General features: G+C 35.5%; 1 protein-coding gene across 3 annotated transcripts in view; it reads left to right on the forward strand.

Moving 5' to 3' along the window:
- NRG3 (neuregulin 3) overlaps window positions 1-17433 on the forward strand; it is a 387986-nt gene that overhangs the window by 152933 nt on the left and 217620 nt on the right. For all 3 annotated transcript variants that reach the window (XM_068139980.1, XM_068139979.1, XM_068139978.1), the window contains exon 2: window positions 1889-2018. In XM_068139980.1, coding sequence (XP_067996081.1) covers window positions 1889-2018 — 130 coding nt within the window. The remainder of the gene's footprint in view (window positions 1-1888; window positions 2019-17433) is intronic.

Here is a 17433-nt window from a genome sequence, read left to right on the forward strand (position 1 = left end):
TTCCTATTTAGAAGGGATAGGAATATATCTGATTACTGTTGTTTATTTATTATTTCTTTTTAATCTAGGCAAATTTTAAATGGTTGTTTAAGTGCTTCCATCTAAAATCTACCTTGAAATGTACCTGGACTATTTTTAATTTTTTTTCCTGTCAGAAGATATTTTCGTTACATAAAACCTGATTAGTCTTGAAATATCAACAGTGATGTGCTAGACACTCTTTGCAATTACAAATACTCTTGAATTGTCTCAGAAATTCAATTTGATGCATTTCACTTTAGGGTTTGTTTGCAGTCATTTGAAACATAGTACTTTTTATGTGGCCTGCACTTTTTTTTGTAAGTGCTGATGTTGAGGAAAATGGCAGAACCAAGCTGCAAAAATGTCTGATGGGAGACTGTTGGAGTTTATCCCCAGGATTTATTTTTTTTGTTTCTCTGTACTTTTTACTACAATATTTTCTTTGGGGGGGGAGGGAGGTTTTCTATACAAAAATTATGGTGTGGTTTTCTCGGTATTTTTCAATGTATTTTATTAACCTTCCTCTACTTATTCTGGATGAAAACATATAGCACCATTTTAGTTACAGTACACTAAGAATGAAAAAGTTATATTGAAAGATTTTGGGAATTATCTGAGTTTTCTTGTGGAATTGTGCTACAGGTATTTTATATGCCAATGGTTTGGTTTTCAACTTTGGCTTGGCAGGTACTTAATTCGTATTGAGTTAGAGCAAAAGGCAAGTTAATATATTTATGTTATTTTGAGTTTATAAAGTTCCATGGGCGGTAAGCACAGCTTCTTTCCCCTGTCATTAGAACACAAAATACTTTGAGAGAGTTTGTATGGTATATAATGAAATGTTCTCTGACAATTTTTTTATATATTAGTATATTAGTTCCTGGTCCTCATTGCCCGTGAAGTGCATAGGAATTTGAATTCTGGTAGTTAAGACTGTGTATGAAGATTTAACCATGACTCTGTGGAAATAATTGTTTACAGTGATGATCACACTTGTCTTAGTGAAGAAAATTAAAATATCTGTCATTCAGAAATCTTCCTCTGAAAAATTCACTTTATTGTTGATTAATCCCATGGGATTTTCAAAGGTAAAGTTCTATATTAGAATACAGGAGATAGCTCATCCTGACATACTCTCAGCACACACCAAATCTCATTATCTGGCTACATATTGTAAAGTTGTGGCAAATAGTCCAAATTCTAATTAATTTTTTTTAAACTGTGTTGTGAGGGTGTTCGTGGACCTACAGAAACCTACAGTTGATGTACTTGAAATGATACCATCACTAGTGTGTAGCTTGTGTTTGAGTTCGGTGCTGGTTTTTGTGACTGATGAATCAAATTAGCATTGTCCTTAGGTTTTTGGCTTTGTTTTTCCTTTCACTGTGGGTTTTTTTTAGTGTGTTGAATTTTTTCTTTGTTTTAGTTTGGGTTGTTAATCTGTTAAATACATTTGCACATTTTTAATGGAAAATGTAATGTATTTAGAACCATGTTTCACTGTATTTATATGAAAATATTGTTCTGCGGAAAGAGTGTAAAATAGGTGTTCTTACATTTTAGAAGAGTTACTTTGGAGATTGGAAAGGGTTGAAATTATACTCAAGTCTGTTGCAGTCTAATTAATATTCTTTTTTTTTTTTGGCTACTGTTTGCAGATACAAGATTCCTTTTGCAAATCTTCTTAAGAAGTGTAATTGCAAATAATATTTCAATCACATCAAAGTTTACCCTGTGCTTTAGCTTTCTGTTAATTAGTGTCTTGATCAGTTGAGACCAATTTGTTCAAATGTATTCACTATATACTTGAGGAACATTCAATATTTAGTCTCACAGCATTTTTTTCCGTTCTTTGCTCTCTCCATAGATACTACAACATATTCCACTGAGCGATCTGAGCACTTTAAGCCATGCAAAGACAAGGATCTTGCATATTGTCTCAATGAAGGGGAATGCTTTGTGATTGAGACCTTAACAGGATCACATAAACACTGCCGGTAAGCTAGTTGCAAACTTGATGTAAATTCAGACTTACAATGTTGTAAAGCAATGGAATTTGCCTACAATTTGATCCTTTGCAGTTGATGTTTAACTAATATGTATAGCTAGAAATACAAAAAAGCAGCACTTTGTTTTTCTAGATAAACGAGTAAGGATTAGTGTTTGGTGGGTTTGGGGTTTTTTTTGTGTTTTTGTTTGTTTGTTTTTTAAGATATATACATTAAAATCTTATTCTTTTACATACCAGGAGTGTTCCTTTATTGTAGCTACGTAAAGTGGAGGTTTGACAGTAGCCTTATGCACTGTTCATTGAGAGAGAGGAAGAGTTGTTCTGTTAGTAGTTTTAAGAATTAAAGATTGTTAAGTTTAAATACTGAAAGATAAAATGGACTGTCATTGCCATCTAAACTTTCAGTATAGCTGTTGTACAATTTTATGCTCCTAAACTTCTGGAAATGCCTGTGCCCATCTGGAAATGCCTGGACCCATCTTGAATGTATTTAAAAGAATACTAGAAAAGAAAACCAGATCACCACATTTAAATATTCTAGATGCCTGTAAAAGGGAGTGGTATGTAAAAGGATTACTCTAACTAATCTTCCTAAAGCTGAGAATACAGAAAATTCTTACCTATTCAAACAATCTTTTAAATAGAAGTGAGCCAAAATGAAAACCCATACTTGTAATGTTTTAATTTACTCCTGAGATACTGTATTGGACATACAGAAGGTGTATCTAAGATGCTTTTATGCTCAAATTCTAAACTAAACATCTAAATATAGCTATCTCTAATATAACTAATTAAACCAGCTAAGATACTCAGAAGCTTTATTGAATTATTTGGGACTTAAGCTGCTGAATTCTACTGAAATTAGGAGAAAAAATAAACAAATTGTGTCCAATTCCAAAATGGAAATGTCTGGATTTAAAGATTGCTGTGTCTCTGTATTACCATATAAATATTCCTATTTTTTTTTTTTTATTTCAATACTTCACTGGTAAATTTTTCTCATTCAGTTGCATATGCTTCAGTGACCAATCAGTTCCCCTCTTTATATTTTCTTAACACATGTTTATTAAAGTAAATATTGTGGAAAAATGATGTATTTTTCAACTTCCCTCATAAAACTTTACAGGGCTTTTTTTGTTTGGTTGGTTGTTTGGATTCTTTTTCCCCTCAAATCAAGTGTGTGATTTTCAGCTATTAACAGTTGTATCACTCACATATTTAAACATTTTTCATTGTCAGAATATTCCAAATGATACAAATTAATAGCAGGGAGAAATATAAATGAAAAAAAAAAATAATGAGGCTGGTAACTTTATTAGCTTCTTTCATTGAGATGACCATTTTAGGAAACTGTATGGGTTAAACTTTTCATTATCTGCAGAAGGTCTGTATTTCATAAGAGATGTCTTTTTTGTTATTTGGTTATGTTTGCTTTCTACAAATTCTTCATTATTTGCAATGACTTTAATGCCACACTCTGACTAATGGCTAGAAACTTTTCCATCCAAGCTTTTCCCCTTAACTGAAGAAACCAGAATATTTTGGCTTCATGCTTTCCAGCAGAGTGACATTTTTTCATCACCTTTTCTTGTGTTATTCTTCCATAGGGAAATGAGAGTATCATTTGTGAATCTGTTAGCTCCTGTGTGTAACACACATGCATTGCCTATACAAGTTTCAGGCACTGACACACTGTCTGGGAATTAAACATCTGCTATTTTGGTGGGTACTTTGAAGTGTGTAACACAAAAAGGCATATATATAGCAATAAAAATTCAGATAGCAAGAGAAGACACATTTTAAAACTTAAAAGGTGATTAAGCTAGTTATAATGCTTTGTTTAATTCTGTAAGGACCTTCAACGCTTCAAGCAGCAATCTGTTCAGAATTACTTTTATGATACTAGTATGTATGCCATTAATGAAGAGAAGCCTTTTACCTTGACCTTCAAATTCTGTACCTTGGTAACAGACTTCATATCTCTTTGTCAGGGCCAGTGCTGTAGTGAGTGGGATGTCATTGTTTTCCTATCTGTAGCCTAGAACCATGATCTGAAATAGCAGTTAGAATGTACACATACTAAAAAATACAATGCCAATGTACTGTATTTGTTCTCTGACTAGGGATAAAGTAAATTTTCTTGAGAATGAGAGGCTTATGGAATTCCCATTGCAATTAAAAGGATCATTTGAATGCAGAATTATGAGGACTTCGAGAGTAAAATTATACTTTGTTCTTAGAATCAAGCTACATTGTGTATTCTCATTGGGAGTTTGATTTTGCATCTGCTCTGGGAACAGAGCACCAATTTACTGAAATGGGAATTTGCCACGTGGAACAGCTGCAGATAGAAGACCTTGATGTAGCAAAAAACTTTTGTCCCTCTCTGTCAGATTTAAGGAGTTTTAGTAGATGATATACTTAGGCAATTGTGCACTCCTTGTTGTGTGTACATGTTAAAGGACAAATATGCTATTGATTATTAAAAAAAAAAAAAAGGCAGCAAATGAAAATTTGAGTTGCAGTCTGGGCCTCTTCTGTATCCTTGTGAACTATACTGTCAATACATGCAAACTCAATTGACAGTTTAAGCATATTTCTGAGTTGACAAATTCATCATGCCATTGTTCTATAACAGGAGATGAGCACACATCAAACACTATCTGGATGCTGGAGAGCATTGGGTCTGTAACATATTTCTGCCTTGCCTAGTTTGAACTGAGATTGTGGAGAGTGGGACTAGCACACACTCTTGGTAAAGTGCAAAAGGGAGACCACGTTGCAGGAGACCACCAGGAGTACAGTAGATGAGGGAGTCTGAGCATCCCATTGTATGCATCTTCTATTCTTAGTGGATATGTCCTGAAGTCATGGGATTCATTTTTTTTAGCTCCAGTTGACAACTGAAGGGAAAAAATAGGAATAGTAATAGTTGCAAGTTCTGTAATTCCATTTTTGTCTGAACTTCTAAATTTTACTCACTGTCTCTTGGCGAAAATTTGCCTGGGGTTGTAAACTGAATTCTCCTGCATGGTTAGGTAACAAACACGATACCCTGCATGTTGTTTGTGCTATTTTGAAGGTGTGACTTCAGTATTTATTTCTGTGAATAGTTTAACAGAAGCTTGTTTTAAGGGTAGGTTAGGTCAACAGTAGGGAAACTTCATATTTAGTTTCTCCATATGCTTAAATTTCTTTCTTCTTGAGAATTGAAAATGAATGATAAGGCTGCTTTTATTTGTTATTTATACAAAACCAAGTACGCAGACAACAATGACACATCAGCATTTAACTGGGTATTACATAATGCAGGCTTTAAAAAAAGGAGTCCAGCTTTTGCCTATACAATTTTATTTCTAAGACCCCATTTCAAGTCACTCTGAGTTTTGGAGGTTGTGTGAGGGTTTCTTGCTGTGAATTTTTCTACCTTTTTAAAAATTTTGAACCCCTTTATGTTCTTCTGATTACCCATTTAGGACTGGAAAACACTGGATAAATGAGTGGGTAAAAATTTTGAGGGGAGAAAAGGATTGCACTGTTAAATTTCTCTTCTCAAAGAAACCATTGAGAATGTCGTGTACTCACTGGAAATATTAATGTTGGTAGGAAGCTCTAATGTGCTGTTTATAGATTTGAGTATGTTCTATGAAGCATTCCTTTTGTCCTTTGTCCCTGTCCTTCATCTCTCCTTCACAAAGCCAACAGTATAAATGTTGCATATGTTTTCTAACAACAAAAAGGACGCAAGTTCACAGTGAACAGAACATAATTCCCAGCTAACCAAATCACAGCAGGTTGTGTATATGCATCTGAAGATTACTGCTATGGTTACTGTCCCAGATTTTTCAGATTTTGTGGGGCAGTCTTCTTCTGATGCATGCATCTTGTTCTGATGAATTTTGAGCATGGTTATCTTGGCCATTTTTATGTATAAGATTTTTACACTTACATGATTAAAAACTGGTACCATATTTGGTCATCTTTGTTTAAAATCCATCATGAAGGATTGAATTCTCTTTTAATGCAAATCCAGTTTGCATAAATGGTTTTGTACTGTCATGTTTTATTGTGAATCTTTCAAGTAGTAGTAACTGTAATTCAGACATAGCCCTTGCTGTCAGAAAAAGCAGAAGAAAGGGATCAAACAGATTGGACTTTAGAACAGCTCTGAGCATGGCATATGCTATGTGTACTTAACCATAAGTTGAAAAACTAAAAATATGATTTTCCTGTTCTAGTTATGTGGCTTGTTATCTAGACTTCTGCAGTCTGACCTAGATGTTTTAAAATACCAGCTACTCTGTTTTGTATGTTCACCTCATCCTGTATTAAAGTGACACTTTTCCAGAGAACTTCCAATGTGTAAATCAGGCAAACTCAAAATATTATTCACTATTGAATAGCACTGAATAAATAAAACATTTAATTGATGCCACAAATACTGCAAGGTTAGCGTCATCAAAAATAATCCATTGTGTTAAGCTCACAATATAACATAAAGCTGTCTCTCCTGTGAAGAAAGACTGAGAGACCTGGGGCTGTTTATAAATTCTTGACAGGAGAAGGCTGAGAGGGGATCTTATCAACATCCATAAGTATCTGAGGGGTGCATGTCAAGACAAAGGTGCCAGTCTCTTTTCAGAGGTACCCAGTAGTAGACCAGGAACAGTGGGTACAAGCTAGAACACAGGAGGTTCCACCTCAACATGAAGAGATACTTCTTTATGATATGGGTGACATCACTGGATCAGGCTACCCAGAGAGGTTGTGGAGTCTCCTTGTCTGGAGACTTTCAAAGCCTGCCTGGATGTGTTTCTGTGAGGCCTGCCTAAGTGATCCTGCTTTGGCAGGGGGTTTAGACTTGATCTCTGAAGGTCCTTTCCAACCCCTAACATTCTGTGACTGTGTGATTCTGTGGAAGCCGTGCTTAAAATTCAGGATACTTTCCACATCAAAGGCAATCAACAGACCTCCTCTTGTGAAAATTATTGACTTACGAGCATAGCTGTAGCACATATCTAGATTATATTTGCATAATTGCATACATCATTAGCTGGAAATGCTGCCATTTTTACTTTCATGTTTACTTTAGGAAAACTGAGGTGAACTTGAAATGCTACATTTGATCTCTGGAGTTCCCTTCCAAACCCTAACATACTGTGAAATGCAACTATAGTTTGAGATAGATATCACATGATGTTCTATCACCTGCTTATTCAGCAGTACTTTCACAACTCGTTGTTTTCAGTGGTGCAGTTGTTTCTGTTAGCTCAAAAGAAACAGCCTCTATGCCTAAAGCATTGTGACTGTGATACCTTTAAAAATTCTGGCCTGTAGTAAGTCAGGATGCAGAAATTCTGGCCCAGATGTCTGTCACATGGACTGGGCATCCCAAGAGTAGAATCAGCTTGGCTATATTTGTGTACTCAAGACAATGCTAATAAAGAACATGAAAGTAAAGACCTTTGTTTCTGTAAGCAATATTAATAACAAATCTGCGATTTTATTCTTCCCCCCCTCCCCCTTTTTTAAATTGGAAAACCTCAAGATTTTCTTGTATAGTTTTAGTTACTTGTTTTCCTTCAGACAAAAACACCTTCAAAATCCAACTTCTACGTGTGCCACTTAAAATTACAACGGGTTGCATGGCTTTGCTACCATGTACTTGTTTTATCCTTGTAAATCTTTTTAAGATATGAACTGTGAAGAAAAATGTTTTCTGAACCTCAAAATGAAATGATGCACAGCCCAAGGCACTTGTAGGACTTGGACTTGCTACTTAGGCATCATAGCTTCTTTGGTATTACCCAATCTTACATGGTTTTTACCATTTAGTCTGAAATTTCCTGTAATCAACATGTAACATTTAAGCTTATTTAATTAGAATCAGTTAATTGGAATCAAACTGAATTATTTTATCTCAATACTTCACCTGCATAAACTCACTACTTTCTCAGTTATCCCTAATCTTTTATAACAGTCTTCTAAAAATAAAACATTTCAATTCTGATATTATGGTACAAAAATTCAATAAATAACAAATAATTTAAAAAATATCTGAGTGTTTTAACGTCCTCTCCTGGTGAAATAGTGGAAGAACATATGTGATACCTGATTATGCACAGCTTTATTCAGTAGCACCTGATTCATGCTTTCATAATTCAACATTCAGAAGGTAGAAGCTCTTGAGAAAGCATCTTGTCAAAGTGCTTTAATTATTGATTAATTTTCACAGTCTCAACATTCTAGTTTACAATGATTTTTATTTACAGATTTTCACATTGACACCTTCTTCAATCTTCTGTAAATTTTGTGGTAGAAAATACTTAGAGCTTGAAATATATACATATATATATGCAAATTAAAAAGTCTTTCAAAGTTCAGTTACTTTCAAATATCTGCAAAACTGAATGTTTTAATGCAGCAATGCAGCAGTCTGTATTTCAAAAGTCATGACAGTCATTTCCATTGATGTGTTTTACAAAAATTCACCCTTCAGCACATGCTTTAGTTTTAGAGGGCTGCAATAAATTACTGTTTATTGCTGTTGCTGCTGTTCACAGAATATCATTCCTTCAAACAGCTCTATGCACCAGAGAACTTACTGGCAAAACATCTACCATCCATTTATCACCTCTTAAACTTTTTCAGGGAAAAAAATTGTATTAGTCTTATTACTTGGGGGAGAATAAATTAATTTCATGGTAAAAAGAAATACAGAATAAAATAAATCTTTGTATTTAGTGACAGTTTTAGGATTCTATCTAGATGCTGTATTCATAGTGTTTCAAGTCTTATTTGGTTTCTGCTGAGCACTTTAACTGGGTCAGATTTTCTCATCTTAGAAAATGAAAATTACTAAAGAGTATAATTTCTTGGTTCCATTTCTGTCTTTTGACGTTATGAAATTTAAAAACTTGATTCAGGTTATGATGAGGATGCACTTCTCCAGTCAGAGCAATAAGGTAAAAGCCGTAATATTGTACATATAAAATGCATGCCCAGATATTTAAACTGCACACTAATGTAACTTAATGCATCTGTGATTAATTTAAGCAAAGATCCTTAAAAATAAAGCAACATTACTAGTCCATTTTGTCTTGTTTGAAGTGCTTATTCAAATTTATGTTCTTGAGTGTGAGGAAGAAAAGAAAAAAAAATAAAGAAGGGATTATGCAGCTATGCATCCAAAGTTAATGTTGAAGCTTAAGCGAGTGAGTGTGTTTTAAACTGATGTCAGCAGTGAGGGCTGAAAAACAGTGGAATTAATTTCTCTTTCTCAGAATACTAAAAGGCTAATGTAAATCTGTTTTCAGTTAGCATACTCTCGGAAACTGCCCATAGTTATGGGCTTAGCATGTCCCTGGCCCACCTCTTTTTTTTGTTTGTTTTAAGCCACAGATTTGTAATTCACAGATAATAGCTGTCAAATCAAACTGTTAATTCTTTCATTTGTCTATGCGTACACGTTCCTCAAACATAAGAGAAGTATAATTTCTTAGAACAATCAGGGAAGTGAGCGAAACAAAAATATAGCTGGAAGCCTTAACTAAACTGTCGTCTCTTTCTGGAGGACTGGAAGAGAAAGAGACACAATTCAGCTTCCTTTGCATTTGGCAAGGTCCTTTCAGTTGGTTGAAGCCAGTGTTAGGCTATAATCTTGAGTTCCAGTAGAGAGAAGTGAGAAATGTATTTGATATCTCAGCAGGTGAGATAGCTTTTTCTTGAAGCTGCTAATAACTCTTGGATTTCTTGATTTGGCACCTAAGTGAGAGATTAGGAAGCAATGCTGTGCTAGCATTTATTCTGATGTCTGACTAGCTAGAATACTTAGATTTTACTGTAAATTTTTATCACCACCTTTTCTTGTGCCTATGCCTTTCTCAAGCTATGTCTTGTCATTACAGGTTAGCAAGGCCTCTTGGTTGTATAGGGCCTCTCCATTGGTAGAAATTACTCAAGCACAATCTATATAAAGTACAAACTTCCATCCTACAGAAAACTGTTACTCAGTGATTCAAAATAGAGAGATTCTGAAAATTAGAAAAATACAATATGGTCAAGTCCTTCCCCTGCAAAGGATAATTCCATCAGTATACAAGAATTTATGTTTTCCAAAACCTGCCCATGAAATTATGTAATACACATAAAGTATCTGTGGAAAAGAAACCTCCAAAAAGTATGTGTGCAAATATCAGTGGAATAGATTGCTTCTGTTGTGAGGCTAACATATGCAAATATTCTACCATCAAACTCTGCTTTTAAATTAACTGGGAAATGAGTTAAGGTTTTCATTGTGGTTCTTGACTCCCTTAGGCAAGAAGAAATTTGTGAAGTGTGTAATACAGACATCTGAAATCTCTCATTTAAATTCTCATCCTTGCCAGTGTCTTAAGTACACTGAAAGCAATAGCATTTCCAATCTAATCCTGTCTGCACACATTCTCCCAGAAGATCTGCTGTAAAAAATCTTGCTAGGAGAAGAAATAAACTCTGGACAATTGAGTCATTTACACAGAAATGAATGCCGGCTATACCAAAATCCTAACTACCAAAATTTTAATCCACTGGTACTCTAGATCAACCTAAATGAGAAGAAAAGGGAAAAAAGCCCTAATTCCCACTCACTCAAATAGGAAGAGAAGTGAGACAAAACTGTGTGGTTTCTGTATTGTTATGAAAACTGAAGTATATCTGATTAGACAGACAGGTAAACTGTCATATATGAATTATGTTGAAGAGATAAATATTCTCGTTCTTACTCTCATTACTGTAGTGTTTAGGAGTGAATGGATTGTTTGAAGTGGTAACAAGTTCCTTGAAGTTAGTGCAGTGCAGACAGGGATGAGCTCTTTAAGCAACTTGCCAACAGTATCTAATAAGAAGCAGATTTATATAAAGTGAGTTTAGAGATATCTCCAGAAGGTTGTAATGAAACTTCTTATGGGCTGTATGCTTGCCTTATGGTTACAGGCAGCCATTCATTCTTCCCTCTTCTCTTTGTGTTCTTAATTTTGTATCTAAAAGAGTAACTTGAAGAACAATAGCTAGGATAATTAGGATTAAAGTGATCATCAGTCACCTCTTACTGCTTGAAGAGCAAATATTTGGTATTAAAGTTTTCCAACGTGAAAGGAAAAAAATGAGTAACAGTAATTTTAGGGGAGTGGGAACTTGGAGTGATCTTATCTCACAAATGTTTTACTTAAAATTGCAGAAAATAAAAGCAAGCTCCAGAGATTTGATACAGTTTTAGTTATGCTACATATTTTGTTCTCATTTTTGCGGGATGAAATTGTTTAGATGATTTTTAAATATCTAGCCTTTTTTCTGTTTGTCTGCAGGTTTCTTCTCTCATGTTGCTTTTGGATTTTTTTTCCATTTTTCCCTTCAGTTTAAAATCAGTCCTGTGAGAAATTCAAAGGCAGAAGCTCGTTGTTTTGTCCTCTTTCAGCTGCAAAAGAAAAACCCCAAGGCTTTTGGTTTCTTTGAATTTATAAACCATAGAGGACCACATTCATGCACAGAGGAATATAGAGAAAAGAAGAAAGGAAACAAGAGAAGAGATAACTATTAGTTTATGGTATAAAATACATTTCTGTTTTGCCTAGATGTGTAGGTCTGTAGTAATTACACTGAGAAAATAATACAAACTGAGTAATCAAAACATGAGCAGAAGGCTGTTGTTGTCTTTAAGGATGAAGGAGAGTTTCTACTTCCTCTCTGCCCCAGTGAGGCCTCATCTGGAATCTTGTGTCCAGTTCTGAGCCCCTCAGTCCAAGAAGGACAGGGAGCTGCTTGAAAGAGTCCAGGGCAGAACCACAAAGATGATGGAGTGGAACACTTTCCTCATGAAGAAAGGCTGAAGGATTTGGGTCTCTTTGGCATGGAGAAGAGGAGACTGAGATGTGACCTCATTCATCCTTATAAATATATGGAAGGCAAGTGTCAGGAGGACAGAGACAGGCTCTTCTCAGTGATGCCCAGTGGGGCAGTGGGTGCACGCTGGAGCACAGGGGGTTCCATGTAAACATCAGGAAAAACTCTTTCACAGTGAGTGTGACAGCCCTGGTACAGGCTGTCCAGAGAGGTTTTAGTGTCTCCTTCACTGGAGATGTTCAAAACCTGTCTAGAAATGCTCCTGTGTGACCTGTCCTAGGTGATCCTGCTCTGTCAGGGGTGTAGAAGCTTTTGAGGTCCCTTTGAACCTCTGTGATTCTGCACTCAAGGTAGGATGGGACTGTTTCAGGGTGCAAACATATACTCCTATTTTTATTACACGTTCATTGAAACTCATACATGTTGGTGACACAGTATGTTACAAATGTCCACATGCATGGAACCAGAAGAGGGATTTTGAAGATCAGCACTATGAGAACAGATCTTGACAGCAGATATTGTAATAGACATTTCTTTTATGTGTGTCTGTTTAATACTGTGTATGCAGTTTCAATAAGGAGAGTATTATATTATTGGAATCACTTCAATGTCTAAAACTAATTGATGACAGACAGGAAAAAGCAATACATCATCATGTACCCTAAGGACAACAAAAAATAGTTATTATAATGTACATTTGTATGGTCTCTTTAGACTTGCATTTAATGAGAATTCTTTTTAGAGGTCTGTGATCTTTGGTAAATATCTATTAGAATTATAGAAAACTGGACTCAAAAAGCACCTGGGGATGTCTGTCATTCTTGATCACACAAAAACAGTGAACTTCTGACAGATGTTTGTCTGACCTGCTCTGAAAGACATCTTGGAGTGGTGATTGTATAATGTTCCCAGGCAATACTTTTGGGTGATCTTTTTTCTTTCCATTGGAATTTTTGGAGGTCCAATCCAATGCTTTTTTAGCAGAAGTTAAAGCCTGTTGCTATTTGTTCTGCTCAGCACAGAAACATTACTGCATTTTTTGTAACTTCTTTTTACAGCTTATTTAAATTTATTGGTTTCTTCCACACAATATGCTTTTCTGGAGGCAAATTTTCCTAGTGTTACCTCAAAAGTCTGCATAAAAATGCTTATTAATGGAAAAAAAAATCTTTGCATTCTCTGAAATCCTAAGATGGGGTGAAAAATGACTGCAAGCAATGAAATCCCCTAGAATATTTTCTTCAAATGCTTTTGAGAATCAGTTATATTCTGAAATGAAATTGTCTTCAGTGAAAATTTGATCTTATTTAATCTATCTCAGCTTCTGTATTATGATTGGGATTTTTTTAGTTTGTTTTCCCCTCCCTCTCTGCCCAGGTCTTCTTTTTGACCCAATGTTTTATATTTTTCTGTAGAAAGAAAAGTAACTGTTTTGTGGCTGTTACTTAATGATAGCTGCAATACTGGTGACTGTGTTTTTATAATAGAACTATAAACATCTAACTCTCAAATCCTACTTTTGCCTGCTGGGCAAGACAGCTTCTTCAGTGTGCTGTTAGCTTGTAAAACATTTAATCGGCATAAAAACCTATTCAATGATGACAGAAAGAGGACAAAGGGCACAACCCAACTACCACCTTTTCCTAACTTCTCTTAAAATACAGAGATGTGTAATGGTGACTCCTAGGTATCATGAAGAGGTTTTTGTTTCCTCTGAAGTCATACTGGCCACAGCAGATGACTTGCTGGGATCTTAGTGTTGTTTTCTAAGGTGATAATTCCCAGCGTATATGTGTCATTTTCTGTTATGTGTTAAATCTCCATTAACACAGAAACAATTCCCAGTGGAAGGACGCAAACCTGAAGATCCTCATATATCCTGACATCTTATTTCCTGTTGCCTAGCTTACCATACTTCATGAGATCTCTGAATAGGCTGTGGTAGATCAAGTAACAAAAATTTGTAATTGAGCAAGCTAGAAATAAATCAACTCTACATCAGTCAGTGTACACCCTATGGATGTTTAACACTTCCCAGAAAACCCTTATGGTGTAAGGTCATTACTATGTCTGCTGAAAAGTAGCATAAGACTTAGCAGAACTTTAGTTGCAGAGCTTTAATTCTGAATAGAGCCCTAATATTTTATTTAACATATATATTTTAAATATCTAAAGACCATCACCAAAAATACTTTAAATTATACCTTCTTTTTCATCAGCAGTGATTGCTAGGTATGAAAAATGGCTTTGAAGTTTTTGGTTTTGAATTTTGTATTTTGAACATATTGCTAAATGCTTATTTACTGTACTCTTGTTTGAAGGCATAAAGCAAGCACCGGATATTAAATATGAATTGGTTATTAAATCACCACATTATTTTAGCAAGATGACCAAACATGAACACAGATTTGGATTTACTGAGGTAGTGTTTACCACTATCTTAGCTTTGAAATAAATGCAAATAGAAAATGCAATGTCTCTGCACAGATTATTGCATTTTTAATTATTTTCTGCTGATGTTGAATCTGAAAGCAAATTTATCCTGATCTCATCAGGTTGCTGATATATATTGCTTTCGACATACCTGTGGCTCTGTATTTCTTAATATCCATTATTCTCCTGGCCAGGACCTGCTAATGCTGCAGTTCCCTCCTTGAAAGTGCAGAGCCTGCATGGTTTAGGAGGGCTGGAACTGGTGTGCGAATTTTCTGCAATATTCAGCTGATTTCAGTAGAACTTATCAAGGGGTTTTGACTCTGTGCTGGAACAGCAATAATGTAGTAATAGCAACATTAAACTTGTCTAGTAAATCATAAACTTTGAGTACCCAAGAAGTCACTGAATTTCTTTTTTAAAAAAGCTGAAATCGCCCAAGTTTAATTAACCTTCACGCTTTGAATGGAAATGGCAACACTGTGATTAACTGCAAGGAAATACAAAATTTACAAATGTTTGCCCTTTTTGGTAAATATTTTTGTAAAAGGATATAGAAAGGATAAAAAAAGGACATAGAAATTCAAATTAGAATCACCAAAAGCATTACATGAAAGCTTCAAGCCAATCGCAATTTCTAGCTTTCATGTCAACAGTCTTTTGCTTCTCATTTTCCTTGTGTGTTTAAATTGCTTCTGAGACCATTCACATAATAGTGAGGTTCTGGCTTTGTCTACCACCATTTCAAAAGTCTGGAGGAGAATGGTGCACATATGGTGACTCCTGGAGTATTGCTCGTGAATTGCCTTCTGGAGGAGTTTTCAGGTTTCTGCCTAGATGTCTTGCTGTGACTGAAATTCTCAAGAGAGCTCACAAGGAGCTAAAAATGACGGTTTCTGTAATCTTGTTAAGGAATTACTAAACAAATCCTAAAACAGATTTTTCACAGTCTCCACCCCCTCCAGTGTGAAAAGTTAATTGAAAACTTATTCTTGCCAAATTCATAAGAAAAGGTGGTCAATGTTACCAGTAAAGATTATGACTCCTGCCTGAGGGGCATGGTTAGTGCAGCAGAGAGTGACTATGGTGATCATTTTCAAGGACTCTGGAGGAAAAGATGGAGAATGAGAATTTTTATGCGGGGAACATGGGGAACTAAAATTAGGATGTGATGAATTAATAAGCCAGCAACAATTAAATAAGCCTAACTGCCTAAGTATAGAGTATCTTGTATTCAAGCACCATGAAAGGCTTTGTGAGCTCAGGAAAATTATGCACAAGGGAATGCTGTCCATAAATCTGTGGTGATACTTTCATGCTAAATTGCTTCTGTGTCTGCATGACTCATGAACCAAAAAACTGTGCCCTGTTTGGAACTTCATGTTACTGCATTGTCCAGGGTGTGTATAGTTTTTGTCTTATTAGCATAATGGTCCACTTGGTTTATAAATCATTCAGCATGTTGCAAAAGCTCTCCGCTACATGCACTAAATCAGTTCATATTAGCAAGCTGCAGGAGAACACAACATTGCAGCTGGTCTGGCAGAATATGTATCAATGAGATATAGATCTAGTGTGATAGAGAAAAGCTTTGCTAAAATGGGCTCTGAAAGAGGAACTTTATAACCATTTTACAGATGTTTAAAAAAATTATAGTAGTACTGGGGAAAGGAAAGTTTTAGGATTCTCCTTTTCTCTATTATTTTGACCATTCAGATCACTGCTTTAGAGAGAGCAATATATCTCATTGTGGCTATCAGTAGAGTTGATAACTACATACTCAAGGGTTTTGTTACTACTATTTATTATTTTGCTGTTACTGTGTTTAGAGTGGAGCTGAGAGTTTAGCTCTGTATATTAAAGCTTTAACATGAACTGCTATTCTGGAACCAGGAGTCACCAAACTTCTGTCACAAAATGTTCATTTCCTGAACCCAACTGTTGATTTTTGTGGCCTCATGTTCCACAAAAAATCTGCTACACTAACATAAACATTCTTTTCTGAATGGTTGTGATGGGCTTCTGGTTGTTTTTCCCTCATTTCCTCACAAAGGCTTCTGGATTCTTGGCCTGTTGATTCTCATTGGTGTGTCCCACAGGACACCTCACCTTGGCTAAATCTGACTAGCTTTGTGGATGATGTTTTCATTGACTTCTTTGCACAGCTGCTGTGGTATCTATTCTTCCAGGTTTTACCATGTAGGTTTTACTATGTAGGTTTCACCTACATAAATTTACAGAGTGAGAAACCTGATGGAGAAGAATGACAAATCATTCACACAGATAGCTTATTTTAGCATTAGTCTGGCCTGCCGAAAAGCAAAATAAGAAAAAAAACAGCCAAGTGTCTTGAGAAAAGCCAGACGCTTAAAAGTGAAGACAAGTTTTTATTACCAAGTGTTTTTATGTTGTAACTTGAGGCCTTGCTATTTAATGACAGAAACAGAATCTATATGTGACTTGTGATAGTTAACACAGGGGCAAAAAAATCCCCAAACTTTTGTAAAATACCTCACAATTTTATATATTATTTCTGAGAAGAGTAAGCTTCTCAGACAAAAAAAGAAGTCTTGTTCTGAGGTCTGCTGCTCTACTCAAAGAAATGAATTGCTGAGGTATCTAACTGCTGTCCAGTCAGGTAACAAGGGCCATCTTGCTGCAAGAAAGCAGGAGGCAAGTATCAGCTGCCATCTGATAAAGTTGAATTAAAACACCATGTGAAGCCACCCATGACTGATATGAATGACTTTGCTGTTAGATTTAACAGAGAAGGGCATCCTTGAGAGTCTTGTATCCATAGTCAGACTCAACAGTTTCTGTGTTGCAGACCAATACAGCTACGTTTTTCTTCATCATTTCTAAGACAGTTAAGTTATTCAACTCTCTGTATTACTTGTGAAGAATAGTTAGTGTTTCAGTTTACACAGCATGTCAGCTAGTCTAGAAAATGAATCTGAGTAAATAGAGCTATTGATTACTGATATTTTATTGTTGCCATTTTTAGCGTAGGAGAAGTCAGTGATGAAAGCTCTCTGGGAAATTCAAGACAAGTGAACCCTTGTGATTAATCCTTTACAGACTGATGTAAT

Source organism: Melanerpes formicivorus, unplaced genomic scaffold (assembly GCF_026170545.1).
Source record: "Melanerpes formicivorus ecotype bairdi unplaced genomic scaffold, bMelFor1.0.p_v2 SCAF_6, whole genome shotgun sequence".
In the NCBI taxonomy this organism is placed as follows: Eukaryota; Metazoa; Chordata; class Aves; order Piciformes; family Picidae; genus Melanerpes; species Melanerpes formicivorus.